This window comes from Elephas maximus, chromosome 23 (assembly GCF_024166365.1).
Source record: "Elephas maximus indicus isolate mEleMax1 chromosome 23, mEleMax1 primary haplotype, whole genome shotgun sequence".
Taxonomy (NCBI): domain Eukaryota; kingdom Metazoa; phylum Chordata; class Mammalia; order Proboscidea; family Elephantidae; genus Elephas; species Elephas maximus.
In genome coordinates, this window is record NC_064841.1 from 10,013,388 (window position 1) to 10,037,110 (window position 23,723).

The 23,723-nt window shown below is 39.5% G+C and overlaps 1 protein-coding gene across 4 annotated transcripts in view; it reads right to left on the reverse strand.

Moving 5' to 3' along the window:
• Positions 1-23,723, reverse strand: part of RNF13 (ring finger protein 13) — a 125,427-nt gene that overhangs the window by 16,221 nt on the left and 85,483 nt on the right. For all 4 annotated transcript variants that reach the window (XM_049867109.1, XM_049867108.1, XM_049867110.1 and 1 more), the window contains 2 exons: positions 22,030-22,135; positions 1,769-1,862 (listed from right to left, as the gene is read on the reverse strand). In XM_049867109.1, the coding sequence (XP_049723066.1) occupies positions 1,769-1,862; positions 22,030-22,135 (200 nt within the window). The remainder of the gene's footprint in view (positions 1-1,768; positions 1,863-22,029; positions 22,136-23,723) is intronic.

Genomic DNA, 23,723 nt, shown 5'->3' on the forward strand with positions numbered 1-23,723 from the left:
GTACACATACAACGGATTATTATTCAATCATAAAGAGAAACAAAGCTCTGATATACGCTATCACATGGATAAGCCTAGAAAACATTATCAGAGTGAAATAAGTCAGACACAAATACTGCATGATGCCACTTACACGAAACATCGAGAATAGGCAAATGCATATAAGAAAAAGTTTATCAGTGGTTACCAGGGCCTGAGGGGGAGGGAGAATGAGGAGTTATTGTCTAATGGGTACTGAGTTTCTGTCTGGGGTAATGAAAAACTTTTTGAAAATAGTGGTTATGTCAATGAATTGAAACTTAAAAATGGTTAAAATGGCAAAATCTGTTATATATTTTTTACCACAATAAAGTTTAAAAATAAAAAAAATTTTTTAATCCCGGAAATTGAAAATGATTGGCACTGATAATAGGATACTGACCAAAAAACTACATATGCCCTTTTTAAATTCAGGACATTATCGAAATCTTTTTTTAAAAAACAATTTTTTTTCTCGGTTTAGAAAACACCAAAATAAACATACAAAAGGGAGCCGAAAGAAGTTTCTAAAGCAAGTCCTCAAAATAGCTCTGGTCTGTGATCAAATTTCATTACCATATTTTTACGCAAATAATGTGCACCTTCTGCGTTTGTTTGCCGGCTGCACCCTCCCCGCCAAGAGGTATTTTCGTGAGCGCACTAGGCTCTTTTTTTTTTTTTACTGCAACATGTGGAAGAGGACCGGCTTGTGAGGGTGCTTCTGGGGGGGAGGGTATGGCTGGCAAACAAATGCAGAAGGAGCACGTTATTTGTTAAAAAATACGGTAATCCATACTGCATAATGGCAGCGCAGTACCTTTTTATAAATACATTTATCTATTTATTTTAATATGACGTTCTTTTTCCTGTTTTTGGATTGTTGTCCAATTTTCCATTTTTAATAAAATAATGGTAATAGTAAATTATAGGTTTTTTAAACATTTTATTACTTGGAAAATAAAATTTGGCAGAACTATGTATTAATGCCATTTTCCCTACTCTTCTCACTCCCTACTCCCTTTCTCTGCTGAATTAAAAAACAAAAGATTTTTACTGATATATCGAAATTTAATTGTAAACGGAAAAATCTGGAACGACTAGTCAAAATAATTTAACAACCATCTGCCTGCACTAAAAGTTCATCAAAGAATAGTGAGGGGAGACTACGTTGCTGGGAGTATTCAACCCACCCCAGCTCTGTCAGTACTAGCGATGTGACATTAGTTAACACTCTTAGTCCTTCTGAGCCTCGATTTCCTCCTCTGTACAAGTGGAATAATAATCATACCCATTCATAAAAGTATGAAAATTAAATGAGATGATACATGTAAAGTGTATTGACACATAATGGCTACTTAGGTATTGATGAAGCAGCATACAGTGGCACCTGGTGGTGAGGTGGGGGCAGGGTTAGCCATTGGGGTGGGGTGGGCTAAGTGGGAGCATACCACCCTGGCGCAAAGAAGTATTTTATCCACTGACACTGCTTAGAACTGCTGGCACGTGGTGATGATAAAAAGCATTTGGGTCGGTTTTATTATTGTTTTTAAACTCTCTGCAGACCACGCCCCCTTTATTGCCTTTGTCAGAGGCACCCCGGCAGGAGACCCTCTTCCACATTGACTCCTAACTGACTGCCTGTGTTGGGCATAGTGTACAGTGGACTCAGAAGGCAGCATTAGAATGTGGTGGCCATGTATTCCTAAGTAAACTAAGGGTGATCCTTTAGGAAACAAGAGTGTTCACTTACCTTTCTTGAATTTATGTATAGGGAGTTTCTTAAGTTGATCTTTACGAAGTCTGTTTCTTCTAGCTCTATGTCGGTCCTGGACAAATTTTGTGATCTAAAAGTAAAAGAGAAAAAAAGGGGCCAGATATTAAACATGCAAATAGGAAATGGCCATTAAAATACCAAATGCGTTTAAGTTTCTAGATAGCTGCTGCAAACCAATTCAAGTCACTTAAATCCTAATTGCAGTAATATGATTACTTAAAGCATTAAATTACATTAGTGATTAACCAAAACCAAACCAAACCCACTGCCATCAAGTCAATTCCGACTCATTGTGACCCTATAGGACAGAGCAGAACTGCCCCATAGAGTTTCCAAGGAGCGCCTGGAGGATTTGAACTGCCAAACTTTAGCTTAGCAGCCGTAGCTGCTACACCACCAGGCTTTCCAAAATTAGTGATTAGTTAAGCCATAAATGCTCCTTTGAATTTTTAATCATTGACCTTGAAATCTTTAACTTACTCTGACAGAGGCATTATAAATAACTGTTTCCTTACAAAAATACAAATGGTAGACTATACGTAACCAAGACTCCAACGGATCAAGATGAATGGGAGGGTTCAGATTCCCATACATTACAAACTAGTAAAATTTTCAAACATGCACTTGTTAGTTACTGCACTTTTACTTCCAACAATGTAACAAACTAACACAGCATTCCCCTACTACAAATATCTAGAAATGCTGGATAAAACATACAAAACGTTTTTCACCACAAGTTACTGTGCTTGCGAAAATGAAAGAGAAGTCCACAGGGGCCAGAGCCAAGGAGAGAGCATCAAATGCACAAGCCGATGCCCTGGCAACTCTGGGGTCTACTGGACACGGACAAAGGCCCTGAGGGCTGAGTGTCTGGGCGTGCACTCCCGTGCGGGGACAGGTGACCAAGCCTTAAGGCCCGCTGAAAAGGAGAACTGAAACGGAAATTATGCAGAAAACCAAGATCTTTGAACGCCCAAATTCTAAATTAAGAGGCATTTTCCCTCAGTTCAAGGACATTACAAAGATGTTTGCTTAACTTTTTAAGGTATTTTGAGCAAGAAGAACAAGTTCCTCTGAGAGACTGAAACCAGAGGTCTGCCCCACGCTGGGTTTTCAGTCTGAATTATACTCTTTACATGGTGGGAACCCTCAAGCTGAGAAACTAAAACAGGTCCAGAACATGTGATGTCATGGGGGTCCTGACAAAGTAAATGCAAGATCATTCCACAGAGACACTTCCACGACCAGGTAACATGCGATGAGCTGCTGTGGGCGAGGCACTCGTGCTTCAGTGGTAGAATTCCCGCCTTCCATGTGAGAGATGTGGGGTGGTTTCCAGCCAATTCACCTCACGTGCGGCCACCATCTGTGTGTCAGTGGAGGCCTGCACGTTGATACGATGCTCAGCAGGTTTCAATAAAGCTTCCGCACTCAGACAGACTAGGAAGGAAGGCCTGGTGACCGACTTCTGAAAATCAGCCAGTGAAAGCCCCATGGATCACAACGGTCCCATGTGCAACTGATCGGTGACCAACTTCTGAAAATCAGCCGGTGAAAGCCCTGTGGATCACAACGGTCCCATCTGCAACTGATCGGTGACCAACTTCTGAAAATCAGCCAGTGAAAGCCCTGTGGATCACAACGGTCCCATCTGCAACTGATCGGTGACCAACTTCTGAAAATCAGCCGGTGAAAGCCCTGTGGATCACAACGGTCCCATCTGCAACTGATCGGTGACCAACTTCTGAAAATCAGCCGGTGAAAGCCCTGTGGATCACAACGGTCCCATCTGCAACTGATCGGTGACCAACTTCTGAAAATCAGCCAGTGAAAGCCCTGTGGATCACAACGGTCCCATCTGCAACTGATCGGTGACCAACTTCTGAAAATCAGCCAGTGAAAGCCCTGTGGATCACAACGGTCCCATCTGCAACTGATCGGTGACCAACTTCTGAAAATCAGCCAGTGAAAGCCCTGTGGATCACAACGGTCCCATCTGCAACTGATCGGTGACCAACTTCTGAAAATCAGCCAGTGAAAGCCCTGTGGATCACAACGGTCCCATCTGCAACTGATCGGTGACCAACTTCTGAAAATCAGCCAGTGAAAGCCCTGTGGATCACAACGGTCCCATCTGCAACTGATCGGTGACCAACTTCTGAAAATCAGCCAGTGAAAGCCCTGTGGATCACAACGGTCCCATCTGCAACTGATCGGTGACCAACTTCTGAAAATCAGCCAGTGAAAGCCCTGTGGATCACAACGGTCCCATCTGCAACTGATCGGTGACCAACTTCTGAAAATCAGCCAGTGAAAGCCCTGTGGATCACAACGGTCCCATCTGCAACTGATCGGTGACCAACTTCTGAAAATCAGCCAGTGAAAGCCCTGTGGATCACAACGGTCCCATCTGCAACTGATCGGTGACCAACTTCTGAAAATCAGCCGGTGAAAGCCCTGTGGATCACAACGGTCCCATCTGCAACTGATCGGTGACCAACTTCTGAAAATCAGCCAGTGAAAGCCCTGTGGATCACAACGGTCCCATCTGCAACTGATCGGTGACCAACTTCTGAAAATCAGCCAGTGAAAGCCCTGTGGATCACAACGGTCCCATCTGCAACTGATCAGTGACCAACTTCTGAAAATCAGCCAGTGAAAGCCCTGTGGATCACAACGGTCCCATCTGCAACTGATCGGTGACCAACTTCTGAAAATCAGCCAGTGAAAGCCCTGTGGATCACAACGGTCCCATCTGCAACTGATAGTGGGGTGGCGCGGGGCCAGGCAGCGTTTTGCTGTGTTGTGCATGAGGGCACCATGCGTTGGGGGGCGACTCAGTGGCAGCTAACAACAACAACAAATTGCTACTGAGAATAAACTACCCTCCCTCTCCACCAAGAAGAAATGAAGCACCAGGAGCAAGAGTCAAGATATGATAAATGAGGCAGTTAGCCCCACAAGGAGTGTAAACGTGTATAAAGTGAAAACAGAGCATAAGATACGAATATGAACTACTAGCGAGAAACAAATGATCCCTTCCCCCACGGAAAGAAGAATCAGAAGTTCTGAAAAGACACTACAACTTTGAAAAAGACAAAAATAAATCACTGAAACTAAACACTCCATAAATGAGTTTAAAGATTAGACTCAGCTAAAAAGAACCAATGACCTGAAAGAAAGATCTGTATATAATACTACACTGAAAGCAAAGGAGGCAAAAAAAAAAAAGAGAGACTTAGAGTACAGGTCAAGAGAGACTGATAAAAGAATAAGAAGGTATAAGATAGGTATAAAAGGATTTCCAGAGAGGATACAGAGAACAAGGGAGAAGCAATATTTCAAGAAATACTGCTGAGAACTCTCTGAAATTAAAAAAAAAGTCCTCATAGTCAGTGCTGGGCAAGATACATAAAAATAAACTCAAACCTAGGCAAAGAGTAGAAACTGCAACACACCCAAAAAAAAAAAAAAAAAAAAATCAGAAAGAAAATTCAAATTACCCACCGAGAATATTTATACTAACAACAGGCTTCTCTACAGCAATAGGAAGGACAGAAAATAACAGATGTCCAGACAGCTCTCAACGTAGATTTCTGTAGTCTTCAAGGTGATATATTTGCTTTCTAACGCTTTAAAGATGTCTTTCGCAGCAGATTTGCCCAATGCAATACGTTGTTTGATTTCCTGACTGCTGCTTCCATGGGTGTTGATTGTGGATCCAAGTAAGACGAAATCATTGACAACAACGTCAATCTTTTCTTCCTTTATCACGATGTTACTTATTTGTCCATTTTTGAGGACTTCTGTTTTCTTTATGTTGAGTTGTAATTCATAGATAAAGCTGTAGTCTTTGATCTTCATCAGTAAGTGCTTCAAGTCCTCTTTGCTTTCATCAAGCAAGGCCGTGTCATCTGCATATCACAGGTTGTTAATGAGTCTTCCAGCAATCCTGATGCCACATTCTTCTTCATATTTTCCAGCTTCTCAGATTTTTTTGCTCAGCATACAAACTGAATAAGTATGGTGAAAGGATACAACCCTGACCCACACACCTCTACTGATTTTAAACCATCCGGTACCCTCTTGTTCTGTTCGAACAACTGCCTCTTGGTCTGTGTACAGGCTCCACATAAGCATAATCACGTGTTCTAGACTTCGGACTCTTCACAATGTTATCTGTAATTTGTAACAGCCTTTGTGTAGTCCAGAGGTAAACATCTTTCTGGTATTCTCTGCTTTCAGCCAAACTCCACCTGACCTCAGCAATGACATCCTTCGTTCCACCACCTCCTCTGACTCCAGCTTCAGTTCCTGCCAGTTTCCTGTCTACGTACTGCTGCAACTGCTTTTGAATGATCTTCAGCAAAGTTTTACTTTCATGTGATATTAATGATACTGTGTGATAATTTCCCTGTTCTGCTGGATCACCTTTCTTTGCAAGGGGCACAAATATCAATCTCTTCCAGTCCGTTGGCTGAGTAGCTGTCTTCCAAATTTCCTGGCATAGACAAGTGAGCACCGCCAGGGCTGAAACATCTCAACTGATATTCCATCAATTCCAGGAGCCTTGTTTTTCACCAGGGCCTTCAGTGCAGCTTGGATTTCTTCCTTCAAGAACCTACTGGTTCTTGATCAGATGCTATCTCCTGAAATGGGTGAACATCGACCAATTCTTTTTGGTATAGTGACTCTGTGTATTTCTTCTGTCTTCTTTTGGTGCTTCTTGCTTCATTCAATATTTTGCCCATAGAATCCTTCAAAATTGCAAATCAAGGCTTGATTTTTTTTCTTCAGTTCTTTCAGCTTGAGAAATACTGACCTGTTCTTCCCTTTTGATTTTTAACTCCAGGTCTTTGCACATTACATTATACTTTACTTTTTCTTCTCGAGCTGCCGTTTGAAATCTTCTGTTCAGTTCTTCGTCATTATTGCTTCCATTCACTTTATCTACTCTACATTCAAGACCAAGCTTTACAGTCTCTTCTGACATCTACTTTGGTCTCTTTTTTTTTTTTTCCCCTGTCTTTTTAATGACCTTCTGCTTTCTTCATGTATGAATGATGTCCTTGATGTCATCCCACAACTCATCTGGTTTTCGGTCATTAGAGTTCGATGCATCAAATCTAGAGATGGTCTCTAAACTCAGGTGGGATACATTCAAGGTTGTACTTTGGCTCTCATGGATTTGCTTTAGTTTTCTTCATCTTTAACTTGAACTTGCATACGAGCAATTGATGGTTTGTTCCCCATCGGCCCCTAGCCTTGTTCTGACTGATGGTATTTAGCTTCTCCCTCGTCTCTTTCCACAGATGTGGTTGATTTGATCCTGTGTATTCCATCTGGTGAATTCCATGTGTATAGTCATCATTTATATTGCTGATAAAAGATGTTTCCAATGAAGAAGTCGTTGGTCTTGCAAAATTCTATCATGCGATCTTCTGTGTCACTTCTATCACCAAGACCATATTCTCCATCTACTGATGCTTCTTCGTTTCCAACTTTTGCATTCCAATCACTAGTAATTATCGATACATCCTAACTGCATATTTGATCAACTTCAGACTGCAGAAGTTGGTAAAAATCTTTAATTTCTTCATCTTTGGCATTAAGTGGTTGGTGAGTCAATCTGAGTAACAATCATATTAACTGGTCTTCTTTGTAGGCATATGCATATTATCCTATTATTTATAGCGTTGTATTTCTGCATAGATCCTGAAATGCTCTTTTTGATGATGAATATCACACAGCTCTTTGTCATTCCTGGCATAGCGGACCATATGACTGTCCAATTCAAAATGGCCAACACCGGTCCATTTTAGCTCACTAATGCCTAGGATATCAATCTTTGAGTGTGTGTTGCTTTGACGGTTTATAAAATAGAGGAATGCAAAAAACTTAAAGAGAATTGAGGCAATGATTGCACAACTCTGAATATACTAAAAACCATGGATTGTACACTTTAAATGAGTGAACTGCGTGGTATGTGAATTACTTCACAATAAGTTTTTAAAAAATACTTTTAAAAAAGACCAGACAAAACATATTTATAAGCTTAAACTAATAAGACATATATAGCACTCTGTACTCCACATTTTCCCCCCTTGGGAAACATTTAAAAATTTAACCATATAACTATGCCACAAAACAGATCTTTGGAAATAACTGAAGAATCTATAACATACAGGCCATGTTTTCTGCCCACAATGCAACTATATTAAAAATTAATTGAAAAAAATAAGTCTTGTAAAATTTAAAAATTCACTAAACTCATACATCACAGAAGAAATCATAACAGATGTTTTAATGTCTGAGGGGGCCTTATAATCAGCTTATCTTTTCCCACCTGGATTCTAAATGACTTGAGAAATAAGACCACGAACTGGCAGGTGGAGGCAAAGGAAAGTACCTAACTCAATGTAGAAAGAAACAGAACTTTTAACTGAACCACAGAATTAGGCTGATTTACCCACCTAGATATAGACAACAGACACCTAGGGGATAAAGTAGGCCTTCCCTTCCCCCTTACCCAGAAGGAGCTAATGAACAGCTAAATCCTGAAGAAAGGTTGGTCCAAAGACAAAGAAGATGGAGGTAAGCCAAGAATGCCCAACTGATTCTTCCCAAATGTACCACTCAGATAAGTCATTTCATTTCCTCTATGACAAGGGCCAGGAACTACACTAAGTTCCCACTTCACATAGATGGAAACAACAAGAGTGGTAAAGAAGCATCCTATATAAAAAAAGAAATTAAACCAAACAAGAACAAAAAGATTGTTTGTCAATAGTTGTGGTGTGCAGCCAAAGTGACTCTGAAGGGAAAGTTATAACCTAAATGCATATACTGGAGAAAAAAAATTCAATATGCATATGGCTCAACAAGCTAGAAAAGTAATAAATCTAAACAAAGTAGAAGAAAGAAAACAAAGTCAGTAAAAGGAGAAATTAGTGAGATAGATTAAAAAGAAAGCAAAGAATTTAAGTTCCACTGAAATGTAAGCTATTTGGCATCAGGGATTTTTATACATTTTGTGCACTGATAAGCCCTAGAACCCTAGAGTTCACTGTAGGTGTAGAATAAATATCTGTTGAATGAAAGGAAAAAACAAACCTCAAAGACTACTTCTTTGAAAGATTAAATAGGTAAGCTTCTGACAAGGTTGAGTGAGGCAAGGATGAATATGAGTAAAGAGAACGTATTGTGCGGCATATATAAACCATAACCAAACTTGCTGACATCAAGTTGATTCCGACTCATAGTGACCCTATAGGACAGAGTAGAACTCTCCCATAGGATCTCCAAGGAGCGGCTGGAGGACTTAAACTGCTGACCTTTTGGTTAGCAGCCTGAGCTCTTAACCACAAAATCCTAAAGATATTATAAACTATTTTATGCTACTACATTTGAAAACAGACAAAACAATTTCTTAGAAATACAATTTAGTAGGAAAACATCTGAATGCCCAGGTAACTATGAAACAGATCATTAGATCTAAAGAGTCAAATAATAGGATAAACCAAATTGTATTTAAAAATTATTTTAGAAAATAAGAGGAAACAGTTCTATAGGGCTAGGTAATACTGGTTATCTCGTTTTGATATCGGAGCCCTGATGGCACAGTGGTTAAGAGCTCAGCTGCTAACCAAAATGTCGGCAGTTCAAATCCATCAGCCACTCCTTGGAAACCCTGTGGGGCAGTTCTACTCTGTCCTATAGGGTCACTATGAGTCAAATCAACCAGACAGCAATGGGGTAGTTTTGAAATCGAGATTATTCTAGTCCCATAAAACTAAAGCCTTCCCTTATGTGGACACTGAAATTGGCATCTTATTTAGAATTTTTACATCTATGTTCAAGTGTAAGATTGGCCCATAACTGAAATCTCAATAATCCAAAAATAAAAGCACAAAATTTATGCATCATAATTAAACAGGGCTTATCCTAAGAAAGCAAGGATTTTTAATATCACAAAACAAATTAATCTAATCCAACATAAGCGTGGAGCAAGACAGAAAAACCAATGATCATTTCAATAGAAGGAAGACATATATAATTCAGCACCTATGCATTACTAGCAACAACAAAAAAGATAAAAACTTGGTTTCTTTAGTTCTAGTAATAGAAATACTATTTTTACAGTGTCTTGTTTTTTTCCTTGTTTACCAGAAAGTATAACATAATGCTAGTAGTAGCCACAATAGGCATCCTTTGTTGTTCTGACTTTAAAGTTAAGCCTTCTAATACTTCACTATTTAATGATGTTTGTTCTAAGTTCTCAGTCAATAACCTTTTCAGCTTAAGAGAATTTATACCTACTCCTAGTTTGTTAAGGGCATTTTTTGTTGTTTGTTTTTCTAACTTTCTATACTTCAAAGCTTTTACACTGAAAGCTCAAGAGAATCAAGAAATTACCAGAACAGAATTCAGCAAGTTTGTGGATACAAGATAAATATACAGGACTCATGAGAGGCGGGGCCAAGATGGCTGACTAGGTAGAAGCTACCTCGGATCCCTCTTGCAACAAAGACTTGGAAAAACAAGTGAATCGATCACATACGTGACAATCTATGAACCCTGACCATCAAACACAGATCTAAAGAGTTGACCTGAGTGACAGAGACTGAGAACGAACAACCACGGGGAAGCAGCGACTGTTTTTGGAGCCTGGAGCCAGCGTCCAAGCCAGGTAACCTTGGCGCCGGGCTATGGACTGGGCGCAGGGGAGCTGAGCACAGCATCCTGAGACGGCGCAAACATGGGGCGCAGCCCTAGCCCCCAGAAGTGACCTCGGGGGAAGCCCAGCAAGTGCAAACAGGCAGCACAGCGATGCGGCTGACAGGACGAGAAGTCACTGGGAGGCAGCGACTGGTTTTGGAGCCAGGAGTGCGGCGTCCCAGCCGGGGAACCTTGGCGCTGGGCTTTGGACTGGGAGCGGAGGAACTAACCGTGGCTCCTGAGACAGCACAAGCATGGGACGCGGGCTTGACCCTCGGGGGCAATCTCCACCCAGCCAGCGCACACAGTCGATGTGCCCCTCAGGAATCTCAAATAAAACAGTCATCCCAAGCAAGATAAGTAACTTTGTCTATATTCTGGGGTGCTACTCTCTCCTATTTATCTGAACCCTCCCCTCCCCTTCCCAGGCAGCTTCATTAACATTGGAATTTCCTGAGCCAGAGAGTGAAGCGCGCTGCGGTTTTTCTTTCTTTTTTTTTTTTTTTTGTCTTTTCCTAACCCATTCTCCTGGCCTGAAAGAAGCAGCTACAAAAAACCCAGGGACCAAAAATCCTTCCCTAATTGGACTAAAAACACAGAACCAGCTTCAGCCAAGCATATGTGATCCACAGTCTTCGGCTTTCATCCCTACAGGGAACAAGGCGGCTATTATAATGCAAAGGCAATTCTGATAGGGATCTGACTATAATTGTTTTAGTGGATTACTGGAAAGACAAGTTTCCCAGGTCTGATATCTCCGCAAATTCAACAGAGCCCTCACTGACCCACAACAGGGAACTGAGGGCTGAAGCTCCCCCCAGACCCACCTAGCCTCCTGCCTTAGGGGTCTAAGGAGGGTAACACCTACCAATCTGTAGAGGTACTTGCATTGGGGGCCTAAGGTACAGCTGCAGAGCCCACCCACCAAAGTGCTTTAGGAATAGAGACACACCTACCTCACTGGCACTTGGGGGAAGCCTGTCAGCATCCTGCCCCCCCTGGAGTGTGAACCCCTGCTGCTACTAGAATCTGGTGCACACAACTATCACCACTACTTCTCTAGGTGGATAGGTGGCAGTCTGCACCACACACTTGATGACCCAAAATCAGATTCTACTCAAGAATAGTGAATGGACTCTTAGGCTTATATATCTGGTAGCAGCCCAAACCAGCTGGTAATAGGACATAAGTGAGTCAAGGGCTACAACAATCAAGACAGCACAATCTAGTAGCCCATCTACGTATATTGAAAGAAAACAAAACAAGATAAGACTCAGTGAGCAAATACAGAATAAATCACTACAATATCTTAGTGATGGCTCGGAGAGAGCAGTTGATATCAAACCACATAAAGAAGCAGACCATGATTGCTTCTACAACTCCCCAAACTAAAGAATCAAAATCTTTCCCAAATGAAGATACAATCCTGGAATTGCCAGATGCAGAATATAAAAAACTAATTTACAGAGTGCTTCAAGACATCAGGGATGACCTCAGAAATGAAATAAGGCAATCTACAGAAAAAGCCAAGGAACACACTGATAAAGCAGTTGAAGAGCTCAAAAAGATTATTCAAGAACATAGTGGAAAAATTAAGTTGCAAGAATCCATAGAGAGACAGCATGCAGAAATCCAAAAGATTAACAATAAAATTACAGAATTAAACAACGCAATAGGAAGTCAGAGGAGCAGACTCAAGCAAATGGAATGCAGGGTGGGAGATCTGGAAGACCAGGGAATTGACACCAATATAGCTGGAAAAAAATCAGATAAAAGAATTAAAAAAAATGAAGAAACCCTAAGAATCATGTGGGACTCTATCAAGAAGAATAACTTGCGTGTCATTGGAGTCCCAGAACAGGGAGGGATAAGAGAAAACACAGAGAGAATAGTTGAAGATCTGTTGGCAGAAAACTTCCCTGACATCATGAAAGACGAAAGGATATCTATCCAAGATGCTCATCGAACCCCATTTAAGACTGATCCAAAAAGAAAATCACCAAGACATATTATCATCAAACTTGCCAAAACCAAAGATAAAGAGAAAATTTTAAAAGCAGCCAGGAATAAAAGAAAGATCTCCTACGAAGGAGAATCAATAAGAATAAGTTCAGACTACTCAGCAGAAACCATGCAGTCAAGAAGGCAATGGGATGACATATATAGAGCACTGAAGGAGAATAACTGCCAGGCAAGGATCATTTATCCAGCAAAATTCTCTCTAAAATATGAAGGCGAAATTAAAACATTTACAGATAAACACAAGCTTAGAGAATTTGCAAAAATCAAACCAAAGCTACAAGAAATACTAAAGGAAATTGGTCAGAAAACCAATAATATCCGATACCAGCACAACACAAGGTCACAGAACAGAACATCCTGATATCAACTCAAATAGGGAAATCACAAAAACAAATTAAGATTAATTTTAAAAAGAAAAAAACACTCAAAATAGGGAATCATTGAAGTCAATATTAAAAGATCACAATAATCAAAAAGAGGGACTAAATACAGGTGGCACAGAACTGCCATATGGAGAGGGATGCAAGGCGATATAGGAGAATACAAGTAGGTTTTTACTTAGAAAAATAGGGGTAAATATTAAGGTAACCACAAAGAGGTATAACAACTCCATAACTCAAAATAAAAACCAAGAAAAACATGACTCAGCAAACATAAAGTTAAATACTATGAAAATAAGGAACACACAATTTACAAAGAAAAATGACTCAGCACAAAAAAGTGGAAAAATGAAATTGTCAACAACAACACACATAAAAAGGCATCAAAATGACAACACTAAACACTTATTTATCTATAATTACGCTGGATGTAAATGGACTAAATGCACCAATAAAGAGACAGAGAGTCTCAGACTGGATAAAGAAACACGATCCATCTATATGCTGCCTACAAGACACACACCTTAGACTCAGAGACACAAACAAACTAAAACTCAAAGGATGGAAAAAAAAATATATCAAGCAAACAATAAGCAAAAAAGAGCACGAGTAGCAATATTAATTTCAGACAAAATAGACTTTAAACTTAAATCCACCACAAAGGATAATGAAGGACACTACATAATGATTAAAGGGACAATTGACCAGGAAGATATAACCATATTAAATATTTATGCACCCAATGACAGGGCTACAAGATACATAAAACAAACTTTAACAGAACTGAAAAGGGAGACAGACACCTCCACAATTATAGTAAGAGACTTCAACACACCATATTCGGAGAAAGACAGGACATCCAGTAAGAAACTCAACAGAGACATGGAAGACCTAATTGCTACAATCAACCAACTTGACCTCATTGACTTATACAGAACTCTCCACCCAACTGCTGCAAAGTATGCTTTTTTTTTCTAGCGCACTATTGTCTAGAATAGACCACATATTAGGTCATAAAACAAACCTTTGCAGAATCCAAAACATCAAAATATTACAAAGCATCTTCCCAGACCATAAGGCCATAAAAGTGGAAATCAATAACAGAAAAATTAGGGAAAAGAAATCAAATACTTGGAAACTGAACAATACCCTCCTGAAAAAAGACTGGGTTATAGAAGACATTAAGGAGGGAATAAGGAAATCATAGAATGCAATGAGAATGAAAATACTTCCTATCAAAACCTCTGGGACACAGCAAAAGCAGTGCTCAGAGGTCAATTTATATCGATAAATGCACACATACAAAAAGAAGAAAGAGCCAAAATCAGAGAACTGTCCCTACAACTTGAACAAATAGAAAGTGAGCAACAAAAGAATCCATCAGGCACCAGAAGAAAACAAATAATAAAAATTAGAGCTGAACTAAATGAATTAGAGAACAGAAAAACAATCCAAAGAATTAACAAAGCCAAAAGCTGGTTCTTTGAAAAAATTAACAAAATTGATAAACCATTGGCTAGACTGACTAAAGAAATACAGGAAAGGAAACAAATAACCCGAATAAGAAATGAGAAGGGCCACATCACAGCAGACCCAACTGAAATTAAAGAATCATATCAGATTATTTTGAAAAACTGTACTCTAACAAATTTGCAAACCTAGAAGAAATGGATGAATTCCTGGAAAAACACTACCTACCTAAACTAACACAATCAGAAGTAGAACAACTAAATAGACCCATAACAAAAAAAGAGATTGGAAAGGTAATCAAAAAACTCCCAACAAAAAAAAAGCCCTGGCCCAGACGGCTTCACTGCAGAGTTCTACCAAACTTTCAGAGAAGAGTTAACACCACTACTACTAAAGGTATTGCAAAGCACAGAAAATGATGGAATACTACCTAACTCATTCTATGAAGCCACCATCTCCCTGATACCAAAACCAGGTAAAGACATCACAAAAAAAAAAAATTACAGACCTATATCCCTCATGAACATAGATGCAAAAATCCTCAACAAAATTCTAGGCAATAGAATTCAACAACATATCAAAAAAATAATCCACCACGACCAAGTGGGATTGATACCAGGTATGCAAGGCTGGTTTAATACCAGAAAAACCATTAATGTAATCCACCATATAAATAAAACAAAAGACAAAAACCACATGATCTTATCAATTGATGCAGAAAAGGCATTTGACAAAGTCCAACACCCATTTATGATAAAAACTCTCACCAAAATAGGAATTGAAGGAAAATTCCTCAACATAATAAAGGGCATCTAAAAAAAAAAAAAAAATTTTTTTTTTTTTTTTATACAAAGCCAATAGGCAACATCACTCTAAATGGAGAGCCTGAAAGCATTTCCCTTGAGAACGGGAACCAGACAAGGATGCCCTTTATCACCGCTCTTATTCAACATTGTGCTAGAGGTCCTAGCCAGAGCAATTAGGCTAGACAAAGAAATAAAGGGCATCCGGATTGGCAAGGAGGAAGTAAAATTATCTCTATTTGTAGATGACATGATCTTATACACAGAAAACCCTAAGGAATCCTCCAGAAAACTACTGAAACTAATAGAAGAGTTTGGCAGAGTCTCAGGTTATAAGATAAACATACAAAAATCTCTTGGATTCCTCTACATCAACAAAAAGAACATCGAAGAGGAAATCACCAAATCAATACCATTTACAGTAGCCACCAAGAAGATAAAATACTTAGGAATAAATCTTACCAAAGATGTAAAAGACCTATACAAAGAAAACTACAAAGTACTACTGCAAGAAACTAAAAAGGACATACTTAAGTGGAAAAACATACCTTGCTCATGGATAGGAAGACTTAACATAGTAAAAATGTCTATTCTACCAAAAGCCATCTATACATACAATGCACTTCCAATCCAAATTCCAATAACATTTTTTAATGGGATGGAGAAACAAATCACCAACTTCATATGGAAGGGGAAGAAGCCTCAAATAAGTAAAGCATTACTGAAAAAGAAGAAGAAAGTGGGAGGCCTCACTCTACCTGATTTTAGAACATATTATACAGCCACAGTAGTCAAAACAGCCTGGTACTGGTACAACAACAGGCACACAGACCAATGGAACAGAATTGAGAACCCAGATATAAATCCATCCACACACGAAATTTGACAAAGGCCCAGTTTCAGTTAATTGGGGAAAAGATAGTCTTTTTAACAAATGGCGCTGCCATAACTGGATATCCATTTGCAAAAAAATGAAACAGGACCCATACCTCACGCCATGCACAAAAACTAACTCCAAGTGGATCAAAGACCTAAACATAAAGACTAAAACGATAAAGATCGTGGAAGAAAAAATAGGGACAACATTAGGAGCCCTAATACAAGGCATAAACAGAATACAAAACATTACCAAAAATGATGAAGAGAAACCAGATAACTGGGAGCTCCTAAAAATCAAACACCTATGCTCATCTAAAGACTTCACCAAAAGAGTAAAAAGACCACCTACAGATTGGGAAAGAATTTTCAGCTATGACATCTCCGACCAGCGCCTGATCTCTAAAATCTATATGATTCTGTCAAAACTCAACCACAAAAAGACAAACAACCCAATCAAGAAGTGGGCAAAGGATATGAACACGCACTTCACTAAAGAAGATATTCAGGCACCTAACAGATACATGAGAAAATGCTCTCGATCATTAGCCATTAGAGAAATGCAAATTAAAACTACCATGAGATTCCATCTCACTCCAACAAGGCTGGCATTAATCCAAAAAACACAAAATAATAAATGTTGGAGAGGCTGCGGAGAGATTGGAACTCTTATACACTGCTGGTGGGAATGTAAAATGGTACAACCGCTTTGGAAATCTATCTGGCGTTTTCTTAAAAAGTTAGAAATAGAACTACCATACAACCCAGAAATCCCACTCCTCGGAATATACCCTAGAGAAATAAGAGCCTTCACACGAACAGATATATGCACACCCATGCTTATTGCAGCTCTGTTTACAATAGCAAAAAGCTGGAAGCAACCAAGGTGTCCATCAACGGATGAATGGGTAAATAAATGGTGGTATAGTCACACAATGGAATACTACGCATCGATAAAGAACAGTGACGAATCTGTGAAACATTTCATAACATGGAGGAACCTGGAAGGCATTATGCTGAGCGAAATTAGTCAGAGGCAAAAGGACAAATATTGTATAAGACCACTATTATAAGATCTTGAGAAATAGTATAAATTGAGAAGAACACATACTTTTGTGGTTATGGGGGGGGAGGGAGGGAGGGAGGGAGAGGGCTATTTACTGATTAGTTAGTAGATAAGAACTACTTTAAGTGAAGGGAAGGACAATACTCAATACATGGAAGGTCAGCTCAACTGGACTGGACCAAAAGCAAAGATGTTTCCGGGATAAAATGAATGCTTCAAAGGTCAGCGGAGCAAGGGCGGGGGTTTGGGGACTATGGCTTAAGGGGACTTCTAAGTCAATTGGCAAAATAATTCTATTATGAAAACATTCTGAATCCCACTTTGAAATGTGGCGTCTGGGCTCTTAAATGCTAACAAGCGGCCATCTAAGATGCATCAATTTGTCTCAACCCACCTGGATCAAAGGAGAATGAAGAACACCAAGGTCACACGATAACTATGAGCCCAAGAGACAGAAAGGGCCACATGAACCAGAGACTTACATCATCCTGAGACCAGAAGAACTAGATGGTACCTGGCTACCACCGATGACTACCCTGACAGGGAGCACAACAAAGAACCCCTGAGGGAGCAGGAGATCATTGGGATGCAGACCCCAAATTCTCATAAAAAGACCAGACTTAATGGTCTGACTGAGACTAGAGGAATCCCGGTGGTCATGGTCCCCAAAACTTCTGTTGGCCCAGGACAGGAAACACTCCTGAAGACAACTCATCAGACATGGAAGAGACTGGACAATGGGTTGGAGAGATGTGCTGATGAAGAGTGAGCTACTTGTATCAGGTGGACACTTGAGACTGTGTTGGCATCTCCTGTCTGGAGGGGAGATAGGAGGGTAGAGAGGGTTGGAAGCTGGCAAAATTGTCACGAAAGGAGAGACTGGAAGGGCTGACTCATTAGGGGGAGAGTAAGTGGGAGTATGGAGTAAGGTGTATCTAAGCTTATATGTGACAGACTGACTTGATTTGTAAACTTTCACTTAAAGCACAATAAAAATTATTAAAAAAAAAAAAAAAAGATAAATATACAAAAACAATAATGCCCAGTGCCCAAATCTTGGTTTCTAAATACAACTCTTCAATAAAAAAAACCAGGGCTTCTTGGAGAAATGTCTGATTTTAGGGCCAGGGCAGAAAAAATACAAGAGCTTGCAGCATCTTGAAATACCAGGCAGTAAGAAGTGCTTACAAAAGGATGGGGACAAATCAAAGGGACAGAGGATTCAACCTGACAAAGCTCCCAACGACCAAAGCTGGAAACACTGAAACAACAACAACAAAGGAGTAGTTGCTGAGGTTGCTTATGTATAACCAAACACCTCATGGGATTTGGTTTCTTGGTTTGGAGGTTTAGGATCATGGTCTCCCTAATAGTATATTTAGTGCTTCTGGTCTATCTCCTAGTTCCTTGTGTAGTGTCTGGGGTCTTAAAAGCTTGCAAGCAGCCATTCAAAGCATAACAATTGGTCTCTATTCACCTGAAACAAGAAAGGAAGGAGAATCTGTAATACCAAAAAACTCATTGCCATCGAGTTGATTCTGACTCATAGCGACCCTACAGGACAGAGTTGAACTGCCCCATAGGGTTTCCAAGGAGCAGCTGGTGGATTCGAACTGCCCACCTTTTGGTTAGCAGCTGAATGCTTAACCATTGTCCCACCAGAGCTCTGTGTCAAGAATAGAAGAAGGAAATGGAACATGTAGCTAACTGCCCTCTGCCCTGAGACCAGAAGAGCGAGATGGTGCCTGGCTACTATTACCAAACATTCTGATCAAAGATTCTATAGAAGACTCATGATCAAAAGGGATAAACTGTAGGACAGAATTTCAAATTTTCATGGACTTCAGGCTTTTTGGAGCCATGTAGGCTGGATGAACTCCTGAAACTACTGCCTTGAGATAATCTTTAAACCTTAAACCAAAAACACCCCTTCAAGTCTTCTGAAAAACAAACAATAGTTTAGCTTAACTAGTGAGAAATGTCTGCCTTGACCATTATGCTCTTTTAAAAACTATCTATTTGGGATCAGATTGACAACAGGAACTCAAAAGATTAGACAGGAAACTTAGGGGGCAGTGAGTTTATGTTAAGCAGGCAGGAACAACTCAGAAAAGGCGGGGGGTGAGAACAGTTGTACAACTCGAAGAATGTAATAAATGACACTGAATTGTATATGTAGGAACTGTTAAACTGCTGTATGTTTTGCTGTATATATTCTCAGTAACAACAAACTAAGTAAAATTTTTAAAGAAAATTTAAAAAAATAATGTTGGATTACAACCCAAAATATAAGATATATTTAATGAGTGTATACTAATATAAATGATTGAATAACATGGAGAAGGGACAAATTTTCCTTACCGAAGAACTCCAAATAATGTATGTAGATACTCCCGCTTCCAAGAGGTGAAGCTTAATTCTCACCCCTCCCACCTTTACACTTACTGACTTACAGAGAAGAGAGTAAGGAAAGGGAAAAAGAGTGACTTACAGTGGAGAAACCTGGCAAACACTGTCTTCACCAAGGGATGAAAGTTAACATCATCAGTGATGTTATGTGGACCTCATGTACTCCTGATACGTGATAAGAAGGGCCCTTCACCTCTGTGGCATTCTTTTGAAAAACCCAATACTGTTGTTGTTAGGTGCTGTCCAGTTGATTCTGACTCCTAGCGACCCCATACAACAGAGTAGAACTGCCTCACAGTTTTCTTGGCTGTACTCTTTATGGAAGCAGATCACCAGGTCTTTCTCCTGTGGAGGTGCTGGGTGACAAGCACGTAACCAACTGCACCACCAGCGTTCCTTGAAAAACTCATAACCCAGTCTAATTATGAGAGAAACATCAGATTCAGGAACATTCTATAGCACACCTGACCAGTACTCCTTAAGACTGTCAAGGTCATGAAATACAAGGAAAGGTTAAGACACTGTCATAGGTCAGAGAAGACTGAGAAGACATGAAACTAAACACAGTGTGGTACCTTGGGTTGGATCTTGAAACAGAAAGAAAACATTAATGGAAAAACCGGTGAAATCCAAATAAAGTCTGGAGTTTAGTTAGCAGTAATGTACCAATTTTTTGCTGGGAATGTACCAATGTCACACTCTTAGCTCTGACAACTGCCCCGTGGTAATGTCAGATGCCCACAATGGAGGAAGCTGGGTGAGGGGTGTACAGGAACTCCCTTCTTTGTAACTTCTCTATAAATGTAATATTACCCCAAAATTATGTTTATTTTTTACAAAATCAGAAATATTCTTATGTCCCAGTAATAGCCACTTAAACAAACCCGTTGCTGTCACGTCAATTCTGACTCATAGCAACCCTACAGGACAGAAAGAACTGCCCCATAGGGTGTCCAAAGAGTGCCTGGTGGATTCGAACTGGTAACCTTTTGGTTAGCAGCTGCAGCTCTTAACCACTACACCACTAGTGTTTCCAATAACCACTTAGAAAATGTAACTTCAATACCCCTGTCACAATAGCAACAAGAACTATATTTATGGGATAAATCTAATAAAAGACATGCAAAACCTTTACAGATTAAAAAAAAAAAATTATCAAACTGAAGGCTATGAAAGACCTAAATAAATGGAAAAAAAATGCCATGGCATCCTGGGAAGACTGCACATTTTAAAGACAGCATCCAGTCTATAAATTAAAATATAAATTCTATGTAATAATGAACACATTATGTTAACATAAATTTTTTACGCAAAATGAACAAAAAATGTAGGAAAAACAGTAGGACTGCCTGATATCCTTGCACATTTCTTTTACTATCTCTCCATAAAATCCAGATGGTTTCTCCTATCCGCTTCCACATTCAATCTGTTTTGATATCACACATCACACAGCCTCTAGAAACCTGAACGAATGTGACCAACACGAATTAATGTCTCAGTATTATTATGAAAATAGTTTTAACCCTCTAGAACCCCAGAGGGCTCTGGGACTATACTCTGGTAATGATCGTTTTGGATAAACAGTATGTTATCTTCCTTAACCTCAAACCCTCCTACTATTCTTTTTTTTACATTTTTTATGCCACTTTTAACATTTTAACATGAAAGTTTTCAAACACACTAAAACGTTGAAAGAATTTTACAAGGAACACTCATGTATCTACCACCTAGATTCTGTAATTAACATCTTACTAAAGGGTTGCTATGAGTCGAAATCGACTCAACGGCAACGGGTTTGATTTTTGGTATACTTTTCAAAAATCACTTATCTTATCCATCTATCCATCCTTCTATCTACCCATCGATAAAACCAAACTCACTGCCGTCAAGTTGATTCCAACTCATAGTGACCGTACAGAACAAAGTAGAACTGCCCCGTAGGGTTTCCGAAGAGTAACTGGTGGATTCGAACTGCCGACCTTTTGGTTACCAGCTGAACTCTTAACCCATCAATATGTCTTATTTTTTCCTCTTTTTTTTTTTCTTACAGTGCATTTCAAAGTACGCTGTAGACATCTGTATTCTTTCCCCCAAATGCTTCAATACACATATCATTAATTAGAGTTTAGTATTTGTTTACATTTTTCTTCCCTTTAGGTAAAATTTACAGATAATGAAATGTACAAAATTTAAGTGTACAATTCGCTGAGTTCAGAAAAATGTACACAGTTGTGCAACTCACACCTTCATTAAGATACAGAACATTACTCTCGGCCCCAGAAAGTTCCCTCAAACCCTTCCCAATAAATCCTCAGCCCTCCCCAATGCCCCAGGGACAACCACTCTTCTGGTTTTTACCAGAACTTCATATAAATGGACTCATATAATACGTACTCTTCTTTCAGTTGCCACAATGTTTTGTTAGATCCATCCACGGCTTTCTATATACCTGGTGATGTTTTTTTAAAAATCATTTAAAATTAATTCACCTACCATGAAAATGACTATTAAGATGAGACAGATGCCCACAATGATAAGGAAGGGGATTAGGTAGTATTCCAGGGGAAGACTGAATTCTGGAACTAAGACAATGTGGCCCCTGGAAGAAAACAAAAATTAATAATTGAGAAATACTAAGAGTTGTCGAAAATGATGTTAATTAAAAACAAGAAAAAATACTAAAAGAAAAAGACATTTAGACACTACAATTCAATCCACCACACATGTCTCATTTTCTAATATACGACTTCCAAAAATTTAAGGGACTTTTTCTTCATCTGTAAGTTGATTTTACATATTTGCCAAGATAACTTCCTATCTAATTTAAAAGGAGCCAACCAATACTTACCGTGTCTGTCTTGGAGAGAGATCATTTACTGAGTTTAGCAACCTGGGCAAAAGCTATGTTTTATATGCAAAATCTACATAATAAATAATGATAGTAGTACCTTAGTTGATATGTCAACAAGAACCCTCATGCCAAACAAATTCATAAATTACAGAGCCCCACTGATGAAAACTGTACTCCCTCCTATACCTGCTTTTCATGGACCTGTTGGACCAAGTAAGGATAACGAGCACAGCCTCTGTACTTCACATTCATCTCTGAAATAGGGGATGGAAGACTGGTAAAGGAATTCACAAGTGTTGTGACTTAGCTGTTCCCCAACACCTCCACTGCTTGACTGGAATACACAGAAATGTGTATGTTGGTGGGAAAATGCTGCCTGCCTTATTCTCCTTTGTTATTAATCCTTTCTGTAGTTACTGTGATGTTACTATTGTAAAAATCTGACAGGGATGCGTGAGATAAAACTGTGATCAGAATAAGCACATTATCTGTGTTGCATGAGCAAATTTTACATGGAAGCGAAATAATGCATCCGAAAATCTCCACAGTCTAGGGAAGGATCTGTGTGATGTTCAGTAATATGACTGATCTCTATATTGGATCCACTGTGCTACTAGGAAGGAACCTGGCGGTGCAGTGGTTAAGCACTCAGCTGCTAACCAAAAGCTCAATGGTTCAAACCCACCAGCCACTCCACGAGAAAAAGATGTGTCAGGCTGCTTCCGTACAGATGCACAGCCTTGGAAATCCTATGGGGAACTTCTACTCTGTCCTATAGAGTCGCTACGAGTTGGACAGCAAGCGGTATGCTACGGTCCCAGGAATACTCCTCTGTTATGGCCTGCAGGGGAATGCCTCAGTGTACACAGTATACACAGAAATAAAAAACAGGGTGACTCCTTCCCCCATATGGGGTTGCTTAGGACACCATAGTACTTAAGAAAAATAATATGAAAGCAAATTTATTTCTATTTAAATGCTTTTTTTAAGACTTCATGCTATTATTAGGAGCCCTGGTATGCAGTGGTTAAGAGCTTGGCTGCTAACAAAAAAGGTCTGCATTTCGAATCCACCAGCTGCTCCCTGGAAATCCTGTGGGGCAGTTCTACTCTGTTCTCTAGGTTTGCTAGGAGTCGGAATCGACTCAATGGAAACGGGTTTGGTTTTGTTGTTTTTTATGCTATTACACTCATATCCAAGGAACTCTTAAAAAGCTTCACCCAAAACAAAAACAAACAAAAAGATAAGATTAGCAATTTGCCCTCAATAATTCAAACAATATTTTTCCAAAACTGAAAGGACTGCTAAACTACAAGTCACTTTCTCTTTTTATCGC